Below are 24,831 nucleotides of genomic sequence, written 5' to 3' on the forward strand. Positions count from 1 at the left end.
ATTTTGTTAGTGCTCTGTATTTTATAAAAAGAATACAAGACCATACATGGTTAAAAATATTGAAAAATTAATGTCTGGTATATTTTTCTCTGAATCCCATATACTGAGCACATAAGTGACGCTAAAAAACAAACGTGGCCATCTCCACCGTTTGTCAAACTGAGTAAATGAACTTTTTTTCTTTTAGCGATTAATATAACCGATTAATAAAGCGATTAATATAAAAGCCAAATAGGTAAAATGTGTGCACTGTTTATGAAATTTGTTCTATTGGTTATGTTTTTTATGATTATTTTAGTTTTTTATTGTTTATTGTGTTAATAGTAATTAGGTTTATTGAATGAATTACGTTTTTTTAAATGTTATTATTATGTTAACTTAGTTAAATAACTAATCTTAGGCATGTTTCACATTTTGTAAAATGTTTCCCTCGACACGGGACACCAGTGAGGGAACATTATTCTGTATAAAAAAAGAATACAAACAATGTAAAAGTATTAATAAATAAAATAACCACGGAGTTCCCGTAGTGCTATTTTATAAATTTACTTTGATTGAAAAATACGATTTTGATAGTGAGTTATAGTCACAATTCGTTAAAAAACACGGAAATTGCATTTAAATTTTGGAGATGACCATGTTTGTTTTTTAGCGTCACTTATTTAGTAGTATTGGTAACTCTTATTTAATCGGACATTATTTCCATGTCTCCAGCCAACTGCAGATATTCTGATTTACCTACACAATTGAAAAAATGCTTTATTCCCTTCTTTAAATTTATGTGTTTTTAATTTTCCACTTCCAAGACTGCAAATTTGTTTCTTGATAAGACATTATGTTTTACAAGTGACTTGTGTAACTGCTAATCTGGGTTGTCTTATAAATAAGCGTTTTGCTTCTATGACTCGGTAATTTTGACCCCAATAGTTGACTCCGCATTGGAATCGGTTTTCCTGTAAATGTTTATTTGTGAAAGCGACGCCTGAAAACACTTGACAACTGCTCGTCTTTTTTGTCTTTTATTAGAGCCTTCGACCAAACATGATAACATTGGCCAAAACAAATTACATTAATTAATAATAAACATAAGAACAACACAAACATAAAGGAATAACAGCAAAAAAAACATAAAATAATAATTGTAATAATAAACATATAGGTAACTAAACTAACAAAATTTCAACTCACAGAAAAAACCCACCAAAACCTGATAACGCCTATTTAATAGAAAAGAGAAATTTACAGTAAACTATAAGAAGGAAGATACAACTTAATAACTAGAAGAATTACCTCAAAATAATCAAAATAATACGGACGCGGAGCTATGAGAAGTTACCTATATAGGTTCAAAAAGGAATGATGACTATTGTCCATGCGATGATATTTCTTCACAGAGCATCGAAAATCTGTTATTTCAGTGCCCATTTTTCAGTTTACAACGCCATAATCTTGAAACAGAATGCAGGAAAGATGTAATATTCTTAACAGATATCCACACTGTCGTTAAAAGTAGTTATCACGCGCCATTGTTCTTGGACTTTGCAACAATGGTGATTGGACTCATAAAGGTAATAAACCAAAATCAGTGATCGAATATCCCATTTCCAAGATAAACAAAAACGTTTTTTTCCGAGTACCTAGCCTTGCACATTACACGTAAGGCTACTAAATACAGGGGTCCAAATATATATGTTTATAAAATTTAAAAAAAACTAAATTGAAAAAAAAAACAAAAAAATAACAAACATAATATTTTATTAGTGATAATTTTTAACTATTTTAAAAAAAGAACGCCAGGGAACAATAATGAAGTAAAAATATTTTACATAAACCTAGAAAAGTAAGATAAATTTATTGTAAAAAAATAAAGAATTAATTTAAACATAATTATTTCAATGAAACAAATATTACAAATCATAATAAAGAACAGTTTGAACATAAAAAAATATAAACAGAATTGACCAATAAACAAAAAATAAAAAAGTACAAGAAATAATTTGTGATAAACGAATTGGAAAGGTTATAAAAAACATAAGTAAAATATCATTAAAGAACATGTAAAAAAAAAAGTGATTAAGATCTCCAATGCCTCCACATTCGCAGGCATTGGACTCTAAATTTTAGATACGGCAAAAAGTTACAATCCTAGACCTATTGAGTTCGGAGGGAATATCAGGCTGGATATTACTATTAAAAATTCCCTTTTGACAATTAAGAAGAATTTCACTCCACTTTCCAAAAATCAAAATTAACTTCTCTGATCAAATTAGTCATATCTAAAAAATTCCACCCGGTCGTATTTTAAATTACCAACTTCAGATACCCACCTTGCAAGAGAATCCGCTTTTTAATTGCCTGATATTACAACGTAGCAATTGGAATCCAGGCGAAAACAATATTTTTGGCGCATCGATGTAATTTAAAAAGAGATGCAAAAATATTACAAATGATAAGTGAAAAGTTAGAACTGAATGGGGATGACTGAATTTTAAGTAGTTGAGTGAATCAGTACAAATAACGGAGTGCGAATAGTTTATATTTTCAATATGGATCTTAAGTTATTATGTCCCTGTTAATACTTTGCGAATAATTATTTATCTCTCTGAATTAATTATACGATACGCTATAATTTCCTGGGGGTTATCAAGTGAAACTAATATTAATTTTATTCAAACTTTGCACAATTCTATGATCAAATTGCTACTAAATAAAAATGTATACCGCGATACCGCAAGAGACACAATATTATTGATGTATAAATCTGTAAATAAATTATCTGTTAGGGCTCTACTTTGGTACAAATTAATTTGTCAGCATGCGTCGCACTCCGAGTACAAACACAAGTTGGTACCGCGAAACCGTCCAATTTTGCCCGCTTTTTTGCTATTATGTTGATTTTCTCCAAAAAAATGTAAGTTGTGCTTTACTTTTTAATTACGAAGAATGACCTTGATAATCATTGAATTGGGTTGCAATTGTAAATTCAGTCACATTTCAATAGGATTTCAAGCAATTAAAAATTTTGATGGCCGGCAAAATTATCTCCATGTTCCTCCATGTTTGCCCGCAACCATTATTTGTTGAACTGTAGCTCATATGGCGTTCTTGTCTAAGAACTACTTTATTGAATTAATAATTCAAGTGCAAAATTGACGTTTGAGCATATTTTCAATGGCCAACTAATAAAATATTCGTCTAAAAACGATTGGGCAAATTTACCTGCCGAACTCTATTTGTTTTCATACAAGCAATTAATAGGTCTTAGGGTTGTCAAAATCTGGTTGATAACTTAGAACAAATTAATAAATCTTGTTTATTTAAAGAAATGCTTTATTTAAGTACACATACAAATAATCCTAGTCTTAATTACCTAAATGACAATTTTTTAATGTTAGGTAGGTATTATTTTTCGAAATGGCAAAAACATATACCTATGTTGTGAGAAATAATAACAGTTTCGGGAATACAGTTAACGAACAACTAAAAAGGTTAAAACGAGAAGACACAAATTTTAAAGATTAATATAAATTATTTCCTAATCAAAGTCCATAGCTACAAAAGTGAAAAAAAATCGTTTGAGGGTGGATAATAATGGAAGCTGGTTAACTCTAGAAAACGATTTAATATAGAAACAAATTGTATACCATGCAAAAAATGAGAAATGCTTCAGAAACTATTAAAAAGCAATATAAGGAATATAAAAACACATTATCAAAAGAATTAAGAAAGGCAAAGAAGAATTAAATTAAAATATCCGCAATAATGATAATATTTTTGAAAATCTAAAATAACTAATGTGTGCAAAATCTTCATAATAGTTTTAATTTAATTAATTAATTTAATTATTTATTTTACATAAACGGCATAAATTGCCTTTAACATATATTGAACATAAATATGAAAAAATAAATAAAAAATATATATATAAAAACATAACAAAAAATTATAAAATTGCATAACTATAACAATAGTAACAAGTAGGTAAATACACATAAGCAACCAAAAATATTAACGAAATAAATACATAAATATGAAAAAAACAAAAAAAGGGAAAACATTTTTAAATATAAAGAAAAGTTTAAGAATAATATTGCGAGAGAAAAAAAGAAATCAGACTCGTTTTATAACTATCAGTCCAGAACCAAATATATCAGCCTTGTCCTCATACTGATTGCCATATCTATGGAGCCTAGGGATAGGCGAGTGCATGTGATAGTTGGTTCTAGAACTTGCAGAACAAAAAGGAGATCTGTGGCGGGTATGTCGACCAGGTACACGGAAACACCAACTCCAGCAAATCCGAACAGTCAATTAATGAATTGATCACCTTAAAAAGTAATATTAGGTCAGTTAGGATTCTTCTATCAGAAAGTCTTAAAAGATTTGCTGAAGACAACAATTGATTATAATTAAATAAAGCAGCTGGAATATGAAGTTTAAAATTAAGATATTTTAGAAATTTCTTCTGGACGCGCTCGAGTGAATCAGAATGTACACGATAATGGGGCGACCAGACTGGAGAAATATATTCTAAACGACTTCTAACCAGGGAGCAATAAAGTGACTTGATTGGTGCGATACTTTCAAATTTATTAGTAACCCTACAAATAAATCCCAACATACTTAGCGCCGCATTTGAAATCTTGTCAATATGTTTGATAAATGTAAGTTTATCATCAAAAATTACTCCAAGATCCCTAATGAAATCAACTCTTTCAATTGTTGCGTGGTTCAACAAATAGTTACAAGTTAAAGGTTTCTTACTTTTTAAAAAGGAAATAACCTGGCATTTATCTATATTGAGAAAAATATTATTTTTATTGCACCACTCGTGAATTCCAATTTAAACTAATTATTAAAATAAGGGGGGGGGGGAAAGGGCGTTGGCGAAAGAACACCTGGCCAACCCAAATGTCAACCTCACCGGCTCGTGGTCCCCCCTGCTAGATAACTGACGAGGCTCTGACGACCGAAAATCGGCGGAATAACCGTAACATTGGCTCGGACTTAAATCTCCGTAGCACATAAGGAAGGAGATCCGAAAAATCTCCCATACCAACCCGTCTGGACAGCGTGGTATGGAGCTACTTTATTGCGGCCGTCCAAAATAACTCCCCATAATGATAGATGGAGACTAAAGGAGGAAGCCTATGTTCAACATTGGACAAGAGACGGCTGATGATGATGATGATGATTAAAATAAGAAAGTGACAACCCTAACACATTTTTTCGTTTGGGCAAAATTGACAACTCAGAGGCTCAACGTATGCCTTTTAATTTGCCCATCGTCATAATTCTTGATTTAAACTACTGACAACACATACATAATGTAAACAGGAAATGATCTAAAAACCTTTGTCTTTATTATGCACTAAGAAAAACTTACATTTGTCTTTGCTATCGAGCAGTATATTAAAAAACACAGAGTCGTAATTGGCCCGCAACAAATTACACGCGCACTTTGACAGGTTCTGACAAGCCACTGAGTAAAGTTAGTGACTAAAGCTTCTGAGGGAAGTTAGTGACATAAATCTACTTTCGTCCTTAATGTACTAAATTTACCGAAATCAAATGGAAATATATTTTTTTAAAGGTTGATCATAGATTAGACTTTTTGAACAAAATGTCCATCCAGGGCAAAATTGGACGGTTTCGCGGTACATGATTACACCAGGTTTACTAGTATGGAAGGGCTAGCTGTTCCTAGATATTCCAATAGATATGGCAAAAGGACACTGCAATACAGTATACCTAAAATATTTAACATGTTACCAAACAATATTTAAAATACTGAGTTTTAACTCATTTATCAATTATTATAATAAATACAGGAGTGAGACGTTTGCTCAAATTATGGTTAATAGAAAAAAGTTTTTTGTATGTTTTTAATTTTTAGTGATAGTTTTTAACTTTTGATAATGTAATAGGTATGTAATATTTTTCAAGTAAAATTATTATTAATGTAGGTTAAGTATGAGTAATCGAAGCAAATTATAAGAACCTGCTGACGAGTTGTATGTATGCAACTCAGCAGGACTTTAATTTAAGAGTATTTTGTAAATATTAATAAAAAAAATTTTTTTTTTTAAATAACAAAAATCTAAAAAAAATCATATTGTTTCTCAGTGCATATTGTTAACTTATTATTAGACATTTCATTTTTCATATGTTAACAATATTCCAATATTGAAAAAGAAAAATATATCAATCATAATATGTAACACTGCAAAAGAGTGCGAATAGTTCATATTTTCAATATAGATAACCGATTCAAGAATTGCTATGCATTCAGCATTAAAATTAGAGAGCAAAGAAGAGAGTTTAAAAATACCGTCAAACGTGTCAATTTTGCCCAGTTTCAACAAACTTTTACAATATCATATTTTTTTTACTACTCCTATCCATTTTGTTGAATAGTGATACTAATTATTCTGAGCATTTTTACAAGTACAAAACGTTTGCTTTTCTTTTATTTATGCAATTTTAGAAGACAAAACATGCTGCGCAAAATTATCTCCACTTGTTAACAATTTTGCCCACTTGGTAATTAACTGTTATTTTTGGTTTTATCATCCTTATCATACGGTTTATTATTTATTTATTTATTATATATATACGGCCTAAGCCAATTACAACAGTTACATGAAGAAACATAAATGCAAGAAACTGAACAAAAAGAACACAAAACTATTTAGCAAAGACAAACAAGGGCAAAACAATAATAGTATACAATGTATTAAAAAAACGAAAGACCAAAAACTTTGAGCTAAACCATACCAATGCAACTTCATCCCACACTGTTTAGTCGTGAAGAGATCTACGAAAAGCCGGAAGATCTATCCCAAAAAATTCCAAGTCGTGTGATGAATTGACTAATCTACACATTTTGGACATTGGGGCATAAAAACCAAAGTTGCTCTTAGAAGATTTTATAAATAGCAGATTTTGACTTCTAGCGACACAGTTGGGAACATGAAAAGAAATTTATTGCAACAGAGATGGGACATCACTTAAAGCATTAAGTATTTTGAAAATGCATATAAGGTCCATCTCAGTTCTACGTCTCTCCAATGAAGACAGATTAAGAGATTACTCTATTTCAAAATAAGAATAAATACCCCTTTGTAATCCGAGCAACCATGCCACTTTTCTACTTTTTGGGCGAAAAAAACAGTTTATGTTTAAACAATAGCATCATTGAGGCATCACCATTATAAAATCAAGGAAAAAAACCGGTGGGCAAAATTGTCAACTATTCCCTCAATTTTTCTATACAATGTGGATTTGTTGGCTAGGTTGGCACATAATTGGATTTTTAACAAAACGAAAGGAGTTTATCTCTAATCCTTTTGATTTGTTTGTGTTTGACCATGCATAAGCCAATTATTTTTTTTTACAAACCATTTCAGTTCTGATGCGATTTTCGTAATTAAGGGAGCTTGCCCCCAAAACGATTTTTCTTTAAATGTGTATGTAGAAAAAAAAAACAATCTTAATTTTTTTGTAAAGCAGTGCAATTATTTGCTAGATTACCTTTACTTTGAAATTGTATTTTATATACAGAATCCATAATATTTTGTATGTTTTATTTTCTTCTTTAGACTGTTAAAAATATTTAAACAAAAAACATTTAAAATAAAAAATAAGTCTTCATAATTTCACAAAAAGCTGGCAATTTAAATAAATAAAACTTTCTAAAATGTGGTCGGATATTCTAACATTTTTTAAAATGGTTTAAATTATTTTTGAATGGTAAAAATTAAAATTGGTTTTTGTGAAACAATTTTTAATTTACTTACAGAAATGACTCAATCTTGCAGTTTTTAAGATTTACATTGAATTTATGAAAACCTTGACGCAAGATTACAGGTTCAGGTATAGATTTCACCATGTTCTAATTAAAAAAATCAGCAATATCCTCAACATGAGATCACACAAAGCTCCATTACGTTTGCGTCTTACAAATGACATAATAATATTAAAATTGTGGTAGTTGATGCGCTGATAACTTAACCGACATAATATTTGTCATTTTGCGTATCAACAGTGTTATACTTTACTAAAACGAAAGCGACTTCTTTTACCGTTATTAATTTCAAGCGGATCAGACACTGTTTTTTTGTTTTCCTCGGCCGAAGATTCGGAGGCACGTTGTTCATATTCGTCGTAATGACTTATGATGAATGTCTCGAAATTTGTTGATTCATCGACTGAGTAGGCACCAAAGTCTGTTGTTTCCGTGTCGCTATGACATTTTTTTCAATGTTCTCCTCTATAAGGTGTAGGTATCTTTTGATCCTGATGGCAGAGAAAAATCGGATAGATTGTTTACCAATTTCTGTGTGGTATAAAAAGTTTAAATGAACAGAATAACTGACTCGTCATTTTCAGCGTGTATTTGAGTTGAAACCCACATCAGATTTTTATTTTGCCCACTTAAATATCTATTGTGTTTGTTCAAATAGATATACAGAAATACGTTCTATAGCGGCATTATTATGTATGCAATGAAATATATAAAACTTACTTTCCTCCTTTCAACACAAACTCCGCAACAATAAAAGTTTTGACAATATTTGTAGATATACACAAACAGACCTTCAAGTTTAACTTCAAATTTAAAGTGATCAACTAAAGCTGGCGGTAAACTAAATATTTAGTTTTGCCATGGAACTATCAAAATATACTTACCAAATGTAATTTTTATGATACCAGTAACTTTTCTTACTTTAAAACTTGATTTTGTTAAGGGTTTCAGCAGTGGGCAAAATTGTCATGGGTGGGCGAGATTGTCATGTTTGACGGTACCAAATAAATTGTCTTGTTCGCAAAGGAAGGAAGCGCCAACGTCATTATTTGATTTCGAACCATCGGTTAAAACATGCCTGTGATTGGGCCAGTTACAGTTAATAATTTCTGAAAACTCAATATTAATAGAAGAAATCGATCTGTGAGTGGTTTGAAATTTTGAAAAGCCAAGATCGAGATAAATTTTCACGTTTGGTAAAAAACTAAAATATGGATAAGAATAAAATGGTTAATGGTAAATTAATATTTTTAGAAAAAAGAATAATTTTTTTGGCAGTTTCATGGAAAATTTTAAGCATATTTACCCAAGAAGTTCAACAATTTTCAGGCATAACCTGAGAAAATTAGGAGGCTTCCTTTTCAAGAAGCGTTTTAAATGCTATCGGGTTAGCTTTTGGTGAACTTAATTTTGCATATGCTGCGAAAACGTCTGATGATGATATTAATATCGGAAGATGGTCACTGCCATGTGAATCCGATAAAACCTTTCATGAAAAAGTAAAAACTAAACCAATTGAGCAGAAAGAGAGGTCCAAAACATTGCGGGATCGGTTTGGGGGAGGAATGCGCGTCGGAGAGCCATAATTTAAAGCAAATAAATAAGATTCATCTAAAAATTCGTTAATTCATCTACTGGATTTGTCATTTTTAACGCAGCCCCACAGAGTGGAGTAGGTGTTGAAATCACTCACGAATAAAATAGGCTTAGAAAGAGAAGAACAAAAGTTTGACCACCATTGAATATTAAATAGAGAATTTGGGAAGGCATATGATAAAACAAATGTAAAATTGGTAATTCTAGCTGCGCATACTTAAGTGAGATTGCCAGGAGGGGTGACCAGTATGCGCTGAAAAGAGATTGAATTTTACACAAAGATGGCACAGCCATCATCCTCATCAGAGCGGTCACATCTAAGACACGAGTACCCACCCAATCTGAAAACCGGATTGAATTTGAATCATGTCTTAGAAATGGCAGCAACTGAAATTGAAAATGAAGTTATGAAAAAGATTAATATTATTGCATACAGCACTTCTGCTGAAGATTCCATTGAAGAATTCGAGCCATTGTTAATAGCTTGAAGTAAAATATTTATAACATCGGCAGCGTTAAACGGTATTTTATTAGACGTAATACTGTTAATAAAGAGGTTTACTAAAATTTTGAATAGCTCTTGGGGATCAACAAAGCTTTTATTAGAGGAGAATCAACACCATTAGAATGGTCAGAATTAGTGTTATTACCGTCAGGAGAGATTAATCAAATAATATTTTTTTAAAGTAGATGGCGAAGTATACTACCAAAAATGACATAAGCCGGGCGAGAGAAAGAAGGGAAAGGAAGGGACAAAGCTTTTTGGGCAAAGGAAGGTTTGGCAGGAGGAACAATCTTAGCTGTTTCAAAATACGAAATATTGTCGGCAGCCATGTGGTGTTTGATACTCTTCTGTCGATAATATTCTGGACATTGAGTATTAATAGCAGTATGAGAACCTTGACAGTTAACACACTAAGGAGGTTTTTCAGATAAGCAGGATTTACCCAAACGATTCTCGGAATATTTAAAACAACGCTGAAATGATCTGCATACCGTTTTGCTGTGTTCAAAGCGGATGCACTGGAAACATAGAATCGTGGAGAAGATGTATTTTTCTACAGGAATAGAGTTGTAGTGGATGTAAACATGAAGGAGTAAGGACTGACCTTCAAAATATCCAATAATTGACTGAGATAGTTTGCAAATTACAGATCCAGTTTTGTATCTTTATAATTGAGTCGCCGGACTTTTAAAAGTTTTCCGTATCTTTCCGGAACCCGACATTCAGAGATAATATCATCATCCGACATTACGGTCGGAACTCCTTTAATCAAACCCAAACGAGTGATTTGGAAGGTGGGAATTAACACCTTAAAATTGTTGTTTGTAATAGTCACAGAATTTGAAAAATCGTTGGCATATTTGAAATCTTTAAATTCCACGGAAATAAGAAATTAGCCAAAAGATTTAACCCCTCCGAGTAAAATGTTTTTGAAGTTGTGACGGGACAGAAAGTTACCGAAAGAGATAGGATGCATCGGTGACGATTTTTCATCGATAAAGGTTTATTATACATGTACAATAAATGGACCACATTCAGAAGATTAGTAGTTATTATTGTATTTTTTGTAATATGTATGTATTTGTATAAATGAATAGATAGTGACATTACATATGTGGCTTGGATCTAAAAGGGTCGATGAAGAGTAATTTTGCAGTTATTTAGTGGCATTACAATGAACTGTTTGACGCGTTTGAAACAAATATTAATACAATAATATTACCTGATATTCAATGTTTTCACAAAACTCTTCCAATTTCAATTTAGATGGCTATTAAAAATAAAAAAAACAGATCTTAAATGTATGGTAAAAGTACAGATATTATAAGAAAAGTTATTTTTATCAAGTCATTTCAGTGTGTGTGCTTAATTATGATTAAAGTAATTTCTAAATGAGATCACAAATTATGTCATTTATAAAACAGTTTGGTGTCAATCAATAATAAATTAAACTTAAAAATAGTAATTAAACTGAGAATTAGATATCACGAAGGTAACATAAGTAAGAACCGTGTCTACTATATTATGAAGTGCACGATTTGTAAGCCCAACTTTTACACTGACTACATTGAATCCAATAAAAAAATCATTACAAATCAGGCATTTGTAACGTATATTGTAATCTGCCTTAGTTTTTAATTTAATTCCGCTGCGCTTGTAGATGGGCCGTATTTAACTTTCTTCTTGATTATGATTATATTATAGGATTTCATTACAGCAGCAAATGAATGTTGTAAGTTACCCTCTTTCTGTTCTGCTATTATAACTCCAACTTGCTTCATGCCCATTGATGGCTTTGGAGCTTACTATTTGAGGTTTAAATGCCTGTTTCATTCACGTTGTGAATACGAGTGGCTGAAAATTTATATCTAAATTTGTTATAACAGAGAGGGAAAACATTTTTGAGAATGAAATATGGAAGTCTAGACATTTACAGGGCTTGTGACATGTCATTTGCTGGTTTTAGTGGCCACTTAACACAATGTGTAACATTCACCATTCTGTCTGTGTTTACACAATATTCTTTCAATTCTTCCATATGTCGACTTTTGTGAAATAAAGGGCTGAAACCTTTGTCATGTGGGCAAGATTTATCCGGCTGAATTATTTCACCTACTTGGTAATGCCTGAAAACAATTTTATAATTTTTAAACTTATTCTTATAGGTACCAGTTAGTTTAATCAACAATGTTTTGAGTATGTTCAAATGTTTGTAGGCAGGCTGGATTTCCTCCCTTGGAAATTATTTAAATCATATTTGAGATGGGAATATAAAAGTCTAGACATTTACTGCACTTATGAGCTGTCATTGACACATTCCCGTCCAATGACATGTATAAAGTGTCATGGCGTTTGTACGAGACCAAAAATGCTTGTGGAAGGATATACGGGCGGTATCTTTTTACACATATCTGGCACATTCGATAGCACATTGTGATCTATGTTTTAGCAAAACTTAGAGCTAGGGGGTGCCTTAGAGAGTTCAGGGTTGTTTCCAGTTGGAACCATCTCTGTTGTCTTTTGATTGTCTGCAACAACTGGTGAAACCACAATAAGTTTTCCCTAGAGCATGGCACCAGGACTCCATGGCGAACTGCTAATTTTGTCCTCTGGAACAAACATTTATTTGCCAAAGTTTATTTTATTGCATCGTTCATCCTGTTCCCGTCATTTAGCCTCCGTTGAATATCTTTCTTGGCATTTCCATCCCTTCCCACAGGTACACAAATGCCTCTACCTGTTTCAGGAAAACTCCGTTCACGTTTACGATAATTACAACATTGTCAGTATTTGTATTTTGCTTTATCTACTCGAGTATTGCAAAGTTGGCCATCTCCAAAATTAATGAAATATTTCACTTTTGTTTCTTGGCATAATCATAAGTATTTCATTACTGGTATGTGACTATCTAGTAAAATATGAACTGGTTACAATAAAAATTTGAAATATAAACAGAAAAGTTAAAGCTATGTGTGTATGTAGTAGATAAAGAAATTGTAATTTTTGTTAATAAACCATTATTATTATTATTATTATTGTTGTATCAGTTCTTTGTGATTTGCTCAAAATATAGAAATATGTATTTTACCGAGTTTGCAAATAGTATACTCATTTAGTCATATTTGAATTTCTTTCAAAAACTTTCACATTCGATTTATCAACATTCATAAAAAAACCACCCCCCTAGCATTTATAATAAATTTGTATTTCTCTCTCTGATGGCGCTACAGCTCATTTGGAGCTTTGGCCTTTTGCAACATTCCCCTTCAATTCCGTTTGCTCTCAGAGCTGCATCCCTTTTCCCTTCATCCCCTCATAACGGCCTGGGTCTTCGCACTAATCTCCTTCCACTTGGATGTCCATTCATCAGTCTTTTAGGGATGCTTATAAATGAATTCATAAAAAATATATTTATGGGAATTGAAATTGAAATAAGGCTAGGAAACCATTGAGTTGATACTCTAAGTTGGTAGATCACTATTTTCAGTGGAAAAGGGGATGTTGTTATTTAAACATGGTAGAACAAGTATTATGGCAATTTTGTTTTAAATACTTTTCCCGACCTCCATAATACCATTAGTTTTAAATGATGTGTAGTAGGAACGTAATTTATGTCGCAGATGTTTTTTTTAAATCTTATGTTTTGTTATTTCATGATATTTTGGCAATAAGTTTCATTTAATATGAAATTGATTTGATCTTTTTATGATTCTGTTGAATTGTAGATTTATGTCGATAAAGTTATTAAATACATGTTTTTTAGTTTGAATTTGTTATTAATTTGTGGTATTATTAATTTGTCATATCGATGCTGGAAAGGTTTTTGTCTTTTTTTATTATTTAAATCATCTCAAACACAGGTATTATTTTGGCGGGATTACTAAATAATTTAAATAAAAATTAAAAAACCAGATGTACTAGCTTCTTCTAAAGAGTTGCTGTATGTTGCTTAGAAAGTTTTTCCTTTCCAGCGTCGATATTGTTTTGGTAAAAAACCACGATAAAAAAAATATTTAAAAAAGTACATTACTGCCATCTATTAATAGGCAATCAAATTTGTTTATCATAGACACAAACCTATTTATTACTATTTTACAGAAATTATGACTAGTCGATACTATCGCCATCTTCCGCAAAATTACCAAAATATTTTTAATAAATGAGAGCTGTTAATTTATTACCTATTTAAAAAGGTCACAACACAAAGTTTTAAAAAATCACGTTGCTCAGTGCTTGATAATACAGGTAACATCTCTGGGGATACGGTCTAGACGTGGCTGCGATAAACGAAATTTCGCGATCAACGGAGGATTTTTTTACGACACTGTTGGATATTTTTCAGCTGATTCTGTCTGCACTAGCCGATTCGCCAATTATTCGATCACAAGTCGATGCAGATTTGAGCGATTTTTAAACTGATTAAGTCAACCTTCGCTCGCTTTATCAACTTGTCCTCCATTTTGAGATTCTAAATAATCTTCTAACATTCTAAATATTTTGTTTTTTTTTGTTTACATAATTCGCACTGCAGACTCAGGCAATTTAAAATTTTTACATACAACTGAAAATTTACCACCATTTTCCATCATTTCGATTATGTTTAGTTTGTTCTCTAGAGTCACTACTTTTAATAATAAAAATACGTATATAGTTACACTTCACCTTAATTTATAATTTTTACCGGTGATCGGGTTTCGTCATGACCGACATCATCAGACTCGTGTGAGACTAAACAAATTTCTATATACAATATTTCTTTGTGCAAGCAGGGGTTGTAAATTACGATTTTATATGATTATATGAATGAAATTTTATTTAATTTAAATGTTATTTAAAATAATTTGAGTATAAAGTAATAACAATTGTATGAATTTTAGTTTTGCTTGAATGTATATAATAAAAACAAATCTAAAATATATAATTTAATGAAGTTTTACAATAAAAAAGTGTTTGAATTTTATGTATTTAAATTTTATGAAAACTATAACAGGGGTCGCTAGTCGGTAGTTCCTTCAAAAGCCATGTCCCCGGGCACGGGGGTAATTAGGTGATTTTCTGAAAGCCAAATTCTCGGCAGTAAAAACAATGTACGTATTTTTATTATTATAATTAAAATGCAGTTCCACCGAGAAAAGCCAGAAAATGCACTCAATCTATTAAAGTTAATATAACATTGCGAAAAATATCGCGTTATAACGAATCCGCACTCGCCGGGGTCGCGATCATCCGGGGTTACCTGTATTACCTTATCAATAAATATTTTTAACGTTTAACAGTTTTTCAAACTTAATATTTTGTCAATATAATAAAAGTGAGGTGAAGTTGGGTGAAGTAAATTGAGTTAATAAATAATTTGATGGGAAATATTTCCACTTTTTTTTTTTACAGGATTCCTTAATTTCCTTGTTAAAAAAAGAGTTCCGGGTTGATAAAATCTCAGTAGTAGGTACAAGGTATACTATACAGGTAACCTTAACGTAAACGTTTTTTTAGTTGAAAAATTAGACATCATCGTAACTCTTTGATTTTTTCAAATCATTTAAACTTTCCGCCATCTTTAAAAGTTTGTTATTTTGCTTTGCTTGCTGTTCCTTTAAATGATATAAATTTTCCGTTATTTTAAAAGGCAATTTTCCAGCTCCTCTTTAGGATGTTCATCTTCTTTCAGCGGATGGGTCTGCGTTAAAAAATGAATCCGTATTTTTTAATATGTTAAGGGTTTTTTATTATTTCTTTAAAGCCTATTTTTTTATTTTGCAATCCTATAAATGTTCTTCTCCTCTAAATCGATTTGAATGTTTGAAGCCATTTCCAGCAAATCTACTTCGCCAATTTCATCTTCCATCAATGAATATTGAACGCCCTAAATGCTTATATTGTCAAAACCGTCGTCTCTGATTGATTTGTCAAATTGCAATATGCCAACAATTTCATTTTCTGACGACGTACAAACACATACATCATAATATAGTAGATTAGTAGATAAAGTGAGGACACAGTAAAATATACAGGCGAAATCTGCGGGGAGGATAAATTATCTTGGTCCGACCACTCATTCAAAGGTAGCTCAAAGAAACTTTACCTTCCTAGCTCCTAAATTTTTAAACCATCTGTTAGCAGCCATAAAGAACTCTACAAGTGCCAATGTATTTAAGAAAAATGTTTGCAATTGACTGCTGCACATCGGTAGGGACGAGGTTGTCAATTTTTTTAAAGTTCGAGACTAGTGAACATTTACTTATTTGCTTTCCTTCCATTCTTTTATTTGCTTATTATTGTATATCTTGATGTTTTGATGTTTTTTCATAATTTATTTTGCACATTATTTGTAACTTTATTTTCTAACTGGATAAACCATATCTTACTTATCATTTCAATTATATTTTTGCATAATTTTCAATTGATTTCAATGATTCTATTATTTTGTATATTTGATTATGTTTTCTACTAAATTTGTATGATAAATATTATCGTATTTTATCTGATTATTTTTTTAAAGTTATCTTTTTTGGAATGTTATTATTTATTATCTTATTCTTTACAGCATCATATATTATTTTAATTTAATTTATTTTACTTTGTCTTTTTTATTCTTGTTATTATTATGGCTTAACACGGGCACAGCCTAAAAAGCCTTAATAAGTTTATGAATATGTAAGCAAGTGTAATTTTGAATTAATAAAATAAATAAATAATATAATACACAACTTTGTTGTGAGAAGCCGTGTTATAGGAGGGTTCTCAAAATTTTAATAGTGTTAGTACAAAATCGTAATGTTTGAGACCTGTATATTTTTTAAATAAACAGATTTAAAAAAATATATTTTATTACTTCAAATTAATCAGGCGAGAATGCTAATCTTAGTCCGGTATAATACATTGATAAAATTAAGAAAGGATCACTTAGACGATTTGGTCTTCTGGAACAAATGGATGATGAAAGAATAGTAATATACGTATGTCAAGGGTTTACCCTAGAAGTGCCAAAATGTCAAAAAGTTCATTGGAGAAGAGGTGATTTTTCGTAAGAAATTAGTCTTTTCTTTTACTACTAAAAATACAAATATGTTTTATTACTTCAAATTAAGCAGGCGAGAATGCTAATCTTAGTCCGGTATAATACATTGATAAAATTAAGAAAGGATCACTTAGACGATTTGGTCTTGTGGAACAAATGGATGATGAAAGAATGGTAATATATGTATCTCCCTAGAAGTGCCAAAATGTCAAAAAGTTCATCGGAGAAGAAGTGATTTTTCGTAAGAAATTAGTCTTTTCTTTTACTACTAAAAATACAAATATGTTTTTTCTTACACTTACCTCTGTAATCTCATGTCCTTTTACACAAAAAAAAAATTTATTGCTTAGCTTAGACAGAACAACATACACATTCATTATAATCATTCCACACCTAATGGTACTTAGGGCACTGCATCGTTTCATGTACCGCAGAGTATTTGATAATTTTTTGCTACACGAAGGTAAAATGATGAGACTTTCGTTTTAAGCGCCTCTCATACCGAATGAAGCTTCTCACTTTTATCCGTGACCATTTTATAGGTCCTGTCGGATATACACATTTGGGTTGGTATTCTGAACGGAATTGCGCTCGAAGAGATCGCTCTATTAGCGTGTATTTAGTACGTAAATACGCGGTAAAAATGCGTTTTCTACGCGCGCTTTTGCGTTCAGAATACCACCCCTGGACTACGATTATGAACCGCTATCTTCATCGGTATATCCTGAGACGGTATAAACTAATATCGATATTTATGTACGAAAGTGTGTATATTTGTAAGGAAAATTCAAAGTAATTTCGTCGGTAACCGGTAATTGAATATGTTAAAAAAAAAAGTAAACTTATCATATTTTTCATACTACTTTGTAGATAAAATTGAAGATTAATTTTGAATTCCCATCAGAATACGTACCTACCCAGGTGTCTTCCAAAAATAATTTAAAGGCTTTCAAAAAGTTTTGTTATCAATTATATTGTTATCAAGTTCCCAGTCAGTGAAGAATTCACTTTTCTCCTTTAATCCAACGAAGTACACATTATGTACTTTTAGATTACCATATTTCCACACAAAGATGCCAAAGCTACTAAATTACAGAGAGATTCTTCGGGTAGCTTCTCTCGTTCGGCAACAAACATTTTTTCCTTGCGTGTGGACACCGCCAAGGAGATCTAAAATGCGGTGTGCCAAGGCCTATTACATATGTAGTAGGCCTTAGCCGTGCGGTATGTGGTAGGCACGCTTAAGTGACGTGCCGGTCAGGGGTCAGTAAAATATTACAGCGAAAAACCCGTGTAAGAAGATATTGATTTATTAATAAATGTTAGTTTATTATATAGGTATTGACACAATTAAACACTTTACTGACTGTTCAATATCTACCAATTTCGAGACGTATCCGCCTCTTCATCGGGACTCTCATCAATAAAATACGCCATCATGTCAAAATACCATTACCATCACCACAGAATACATAGTACTCGCGAAAATATTTTGACATAACATTTTAAGGGATGCGGCAACCACCGTACCGGTTCTAAACATGCACTAATTGCATTCGATTACTATTCAGCGGTTGTTGAAGGATCGGTAGAGGGTAGGAAAAAGGGGAGGCCGGAATGCTAAAAAGTATCTGAATTCTGGTTTTGAGGTAGGTACGAGTAGGCTGTATTGAAATTTTATTTGATTATTTGCTAAACGTATATTTTTTAAGGCTTTATGAAACTTATAGAGAAAATGAATGATTTATATGTCCGAGCGGAAGAAAAATATACTTGTGTGAAATAGAAACCGAATCCTGGGCAAGTGCTTTCGATTCAATGCCTACTCCCAGATAAAAGTCCTGAATAATGAAACCAAACGGAGATATGTCCGCCTCTTCGTGTAGTGGTTGACGCGTTCGCCATCGATTATTAAGGTCCCGGGTTCGATTCCTGACAGGGTGGACGTAAAATATTGATTTTCAAGGTTGTTATATTTGTTGTTTTTGTCGGCCTCGTGGTGTAATGGTCAGCGCGTTTGCTATGCAAGAGGTCCCGAGTTCGAATTTCGACATGGTTGATATAAAATATTTATTTAAAAGGGCGTTTTCACACTTGAATATTTCATAGTCCCTGGACTGGTACCTAAAGCGTAAGAGTGATCATCTTGCCTTTATAAATAAAAAAGATTTAGATACGCTGCGATTGGTTTACCAATACAGTGCCCTATGCACCATTATGTGCGGAAAGGGAATGATGATGATGATGATGATGATGCTATTTGTAACATGAAGGTAAGGTGATCAGTGTTCCGCTTCAGGTGCTCGTCCAGGGACTTTGAAGTATTCCAGCGTACGGTGGGATACAATTTTAAGGAGACGAAAATATGAATAGGAGAAAAAATTCAAATAAAATTTTGGGGTCCAGATCCAGACCAGTCAGATATTCAATCGATACAAGAAACGCAGTCAGGAAGTCCACTGGATCACCAGAGTAGCGTATTGGTTGGCAATCCTCGACGTTGGTTTGCCTTTTGGCACCACACTCACAAACCGGTGAGGGTACCTTTCTCCATCCGTGCATCGTGTCCGCAGATCTCCGGTGCCGCCTCCTGTTAAGGCTGCATCATGATTTTCTCGTTGAAATTAGGCAAGAATGAATGTCCCCAGTCGGCGATTAAGATCGTACACTACATTTTATCTTCCAGCCTTCTATAATAATATGGCGCACTTTAATGCATTATCACGTATTATTTATTTATTAACGGACATTGTCCATTTATAAAATTTATAGGGATGAATATTTCAATTTACGAATAGTAAAAAAAAAGCATTGACAAACATATGGGACATCAAGACAAGATCTGGACTATTCATTTAGTACTCGTTTAAATCGTTGTAAACTTAAACCAAAAAAGTCCAGATCTTGTCTTGAGTGAAAATACGCCAAAGACGGGTCGGGTGGAGAATTAAGGCCATAGTTTGTTCTATGCTGATCGATGAACAGTACATCATGTTTCTCAACCAACGAGTTGGAATGTGGAATTTGACTTGTCCCAGTAATGATGACACATCGATCATACCATTTAGTATGCCAAACATACATATGGAGTCAATATTAGTTCTACGTTTTTGTCGACTAGAAATATTTAACATTGACTCTATATCAACAAGAATAATTAATTATAACTACGTATGTTAAGACTATACAATTATGTAGAAAATAACGCTGATATTGATATCTTTAACGATACATGAAATAATTATTGAAGAACTGTATAAATTTACTAAATCATATAAAATAGTCCTTCGTGTTAGTTAGTAAAATAGTTTGTAATAATCTGTTATCATAATTTATTTTAATAACTCACAAAATATTAATAGAATTTAACTAAGCAAGTCAATTAAAAAAAAAAAAAAATTAAATACTTAAAAAAAAAGTATTTGTGCATGTTGTGTTCACATATAATTGATGAACAATATCCAACCAAAACAAATTGTGATTATTATACCAATGTCGTATGTATTGTTTATTGTTTTCAAACCATAAAACATTAAATATATAAATAAGAACCCTTTTAACTAAATGTTTCATGTCAACCGTGTCGGAAATCGAACCCGAGATCAGTCTTACGCTTCAGGTGCCAGTCCAGAAGCGAGGAAACACGGCAGTGTAGAACCACCTCATTGTTTTAAATACATTTTATTCTATTTTATTTTTTAACCCGCTAAGCTTTTATTTTATTCTTGTATTGTCACCAGGTGGGAAAGGCAGGATATGAAAGGATGTTTCGAAAAAAAACCACGAAACCCGGACCAATTGAGAATATTTTTATTTATTTTTGCAACTGGCGGGAATCAGACTCGCGACGCCAGTTCCGCGGTTGGCCGTCCAGCCGACTGCGCCACGGTGCATGACCACCCTGACAGGAATCGAACCCAGGACCTAAAACGAGGTAGATGAGCGCCAACCAATACACTACGAGGCGGACTTATCTTAACTCAGTTTCCGTTTTTCAATTTTTTTACCTGAGAGTAGCTATCGAGTCGAAAGTACTAGTCCAGGGTTCAGGCTCTATTTCACACACGCAGAAGTGTATTCTCCATCCACCTGGACACACGATGGTACCAATATTAAAATTGCACAGGTCAAAATTTTTTTTGTGAGCTAAAAAGTTACGTTTTGTGACACAAACACGAGGAAGATAATTAACACTGTGAAAAAGTTTTCACTTTACCGAAAATGCACACGTAAAGTTCCCATGAGGAGCTGAAGGGGGAATTCCGATCTCCTAAAGGTAAGAATTTCTGGAACTCAAAACGGGAGGTGAGGAATGCAAGCTTTCCAAACAGGTTCTAGACTCGCTGAAAATACGTCAAGTCATTTAATTGTAAAATTAATTTTACTTTACAATGATTACACGCTTCACGTATATTTCATTAGATTCAAAAAATAAAGTTTTATCACTCGAAATATAATTTCACACCAACACATATTTATTTAACAGTATTTTGAGTTTGTCCAAATTTTTGTAGACAAGGACTGGATTCAAGGACTGGACAAGGAATACAGATGCTCAAATATGGGCAGAATGGTGAATGTTACACAGTGTGTAAAGTGGCCACTAAAACCAACCATTGACAGGTCGTAAGCCCTGTAGATGCCTAAACTTAGATGCCTAAACTATATTACCTTCTCTTAAATTTTCTTCATCTCTGTTGTCATATGTTAATATAAACAGCTCCCCAGGAAGTTGAATGCACTTCTTATCTACAAAAATTTGGGACAAACTCAAAATATTGTTGATGAATCCACCTGGTCCACGAAGAAGTATAGAAATTGAAAAAATAAGATTTTCAGGCGTTGCCTAGTGTGTGGGGGAAATAATTCAATTAGATGAATCTCACCCGCAAAAATAAAGGTTTCAGCTCTTTAACTTCACAAACATCAACAGATGAAAGAATTGAAGGAATAAAGATGCTCAAATATGGGCAGGATGGTGAATGTTGCACAGTGTGTAAAATGGCCACTTAAACCAGCCATTGACAGGTCATAAGCCCTGTAGATGCCTAGACTTCTATATTACCTTCTCTAAAATGTTTTTCATCTCTGTTGTAATATATATAGATTATGTCTAGTGTGGTATCATTGTACTTTTAATTATTATACTATATCTACTCTTATTAGTATTTTTGACTTATTAGTAACTAACCGCACCGCATTTTTAAACTTCTTCTTGGATCAGTTGGTATAATACAATATTTTGAGTTTGTCCAAATCTTTGTAGTCAAAAGACTTTATTTCCCCCCTAGGGAGCCATTAAGATGAACAAATTACAACATGGATGAAGAACATTTTAGAGAAGGGAATATGGAAGTCAAGGCCTTATGACCTGTCATTTGCTGGTTTATGTGTCTACTTTACATACTGTATAACATTCACCATCTTGCATTTGTTTGAACATCCGTATTTCACTTATTTAATTATCAAAACTGGAGTAGCATATCTTTACTAAATGTTTTATTATGTAATGTAATTACAATACGTCTCAACTATTTTATTTTATAACACAAATAAGGCAGCAAATAAAATATAATAATCTGTGGAGAAAAAAACACCTAAATATAATATGTCCACTTACCGTTATGGAGGTCCATAAACAAAGCGCTTGTAAAACGTCATTTATTGTACGTTGTGAATGCGAAACATATCTTAAAGTGCAATAATAGAAATACGTATTATGACGCAGATCGCACAATTATTATTATGAATATGTATTACCTAAAAGTAATCGCAATACAAAAGAAATATCACAGTTAATTTCGCTTCGTACGTTTTTTATTCAGCAAACAGTAAATACAAACATTGGGTACATTTTATTTCTTGGTAGCTCACAAAAATTTATCTTATATTTTACGCTTATACAATTTTCCACATATTAAATAACTCATTACCGAAATTGGTTAGAATAATAAATGCATATATTTTATATTTGTCAAATAAGTTTTTAGATGTAAAAAAATAGTTGCATAATAAATTTAAACAAATACATTAAATAAATTATTTATACTGAAAGATAATCACAATTTTGTTAAGAAAATTTATAAATCACAATGCATTGACCTGCAATTGAAAGTGACCCATATTTAGGATAAACTTGTTCCAATCCGCATAAAATCTTTCGAAGGCTTCGTTTTTTTCGTCGAGTGGCATAGATGAGAAGGTAATGGTGTTAATGACGAGCTGTTTTAGAAGACGCAGGTCAGAGTGCCTGCTGGCCATCCCCACGAAGGCTTGGTACAAGTCATGGGACATCGGTAAGGCTCCCCACAGGCCGGGATCGTCGCTAGAGATCACCACGGGGTAATTCTCCGCCAGCATCACGGACGCCGGGTGGTTTCTCATGTCTTCTACCAGCATCAACACTTGGTTAGAAATAGGATTCACTTCGATGGCAATTTGTTCTGCTTTCACAATTTTGGCGACTTCGGGGTGTTTGAGAAGGGCGTAAGCGTGACCCAGTCGCTTTGCGCCTAGTAGTACAGCGTCGATCAAGTTATAGTCTGTTGATGTTCCAAACCAGTTAGTTTCCCCGGCGTGATAGAATACATTTATATACAAAAGCGGAACATATGTCAGTTCTGCGATGAATTCCTTCAGAGGTTTACCTGTGTCTTCTTGCCCCACCAAGTCGAATCCAGCGATAAAATCACCTAAGCGACTTTTTATTTCCCAAGTAATTTCTATATATTCTCGCACATCTTCAGGTAACACATTCCTCGATGGAGCGTAAATAAGTCTGGATCCGAAAAAGTCTGGATAATCTTTTTTGAATTTATCATTAACTTGTTTATAAACTTCGGCGCACTGAACAGAGTTGAAAATATTTCCTTCTAAGTCATATAACATCGGTAGCGTGCTACGGAATTCCAAATAAAATATATTATCTTCTCTGTATTGTCGAAGGGCTTCGTAGAAGTAATCTTCCCATACCGGCTTATATGTCAACATAGGAGTTATGACTTGAAATATGTTACCAAACTTGGACCAAACTTCATTGATGTCGGAATATTCTTCTCTAGGGTTCGGGGTCTCGAGGGTGAAGTGTCGTGCCAACTCGGCATCGAACTTCTGTACATTCTGTTGCTCTTTTCTCACGTCTTTCAGAAGACGGAAATTACAACCGTCCTCCGGCGCCGGAGGTGTGGAGTTAGCAAACCGAAGGTGGATTTGACCTTTCCCAGTACTGGCACAATAGTACAAGTTGTCTCTGTAAGTGATGTTGAGCAGGACGTAATCGCCGCCGATCAGAGCCGTGTCGTGCACATGCAGGGCGGCCCCCTTGGGCATTTTACGTATGAACTTGAACACTTCAGATTCCTCGATAAGTGTCTTCATGTGGAAGAAATGTCCTGCAGGACCATAGAGGGAGAGGTTTTGGAAGCCGAGGTCCATTTCTTGATACTTGTATTCCATAAGCAGCGCGTTGGCCACCGTCTCCGCAGGAGAGAGCTCCAAGGTGCCGCCCAGCTCCCCCTCGCGCTCGCGCTGCACGAGCTGCGCGCGCAGCGCCTCGTGCTGCTCCACGGACAGGGAGAGGCCCGGGGCGGGGAGGGCCAGCGCCAGTAGCCCCCACGTGACGAGTGCCGGAACGGACACGCGAGCTGCCTTCATGGCGACTGTCTTGTTACTGCCGCGTGCCGCCTCGCGCCGGCGGCCCGGCATCCGCGGCTTTACACTCTGCACCAGACGGAACAGCTGATTAACGTCCAAATCTGATAATAATCGACAAATCTGATATTAGTATCTTTACGTTTGTACCTATATGTTGGAGTTCATGTACCAAGTCAAGGCAGGGGTTTTGGTCTCACGGACTTGGGTATGCGTTATTATTTTTAAAAATATTATGTATATTCAGTACTGTGT

General features: G+C 33.2%; 1 protein-coding gene across 1 annotated transcript; it reads right to left on the reverse strand.

The window, feature by feature from the left end:
• Nucleotides 1-22,725: 22,725 nt before the first annotated feature.
• Nucleotides 22,726-24,606, reverse strand: LOC148279351 (adenosine deaminase-like). Its single transcript, XM_088230095.1, has one exon. It carries the CDS (start codon nt 24,577-24,579, stop codon nt 23,014-23,016), a length of 1,566 nt encoding a protein of 521 aa, XP_088086221.1. The 5' UTR covers nt 24,580-24,606; the 3' UTR covers nt 22,726-23,013.
• Between the last annotated feature and the right edge of the window lie 225 nt (nt 24,607-24,831).

Source organism: Micrasema longulum, unplaced genomic scaffold (genome assembly GCF_059751315.1).
Source record: "Micrasema longulum isolate JH-2025_06_02 unplaced genomic scaffold, ASM5975131v1 h1tg000730l, whole genome shotgun sequence".
NCBI classification, from domain to species: Eukaryota; Metazoa; Arthropoda; class Insecta; order Trichoptera; family Brachycentridae; genus Micrasema; species Micrasema longulum.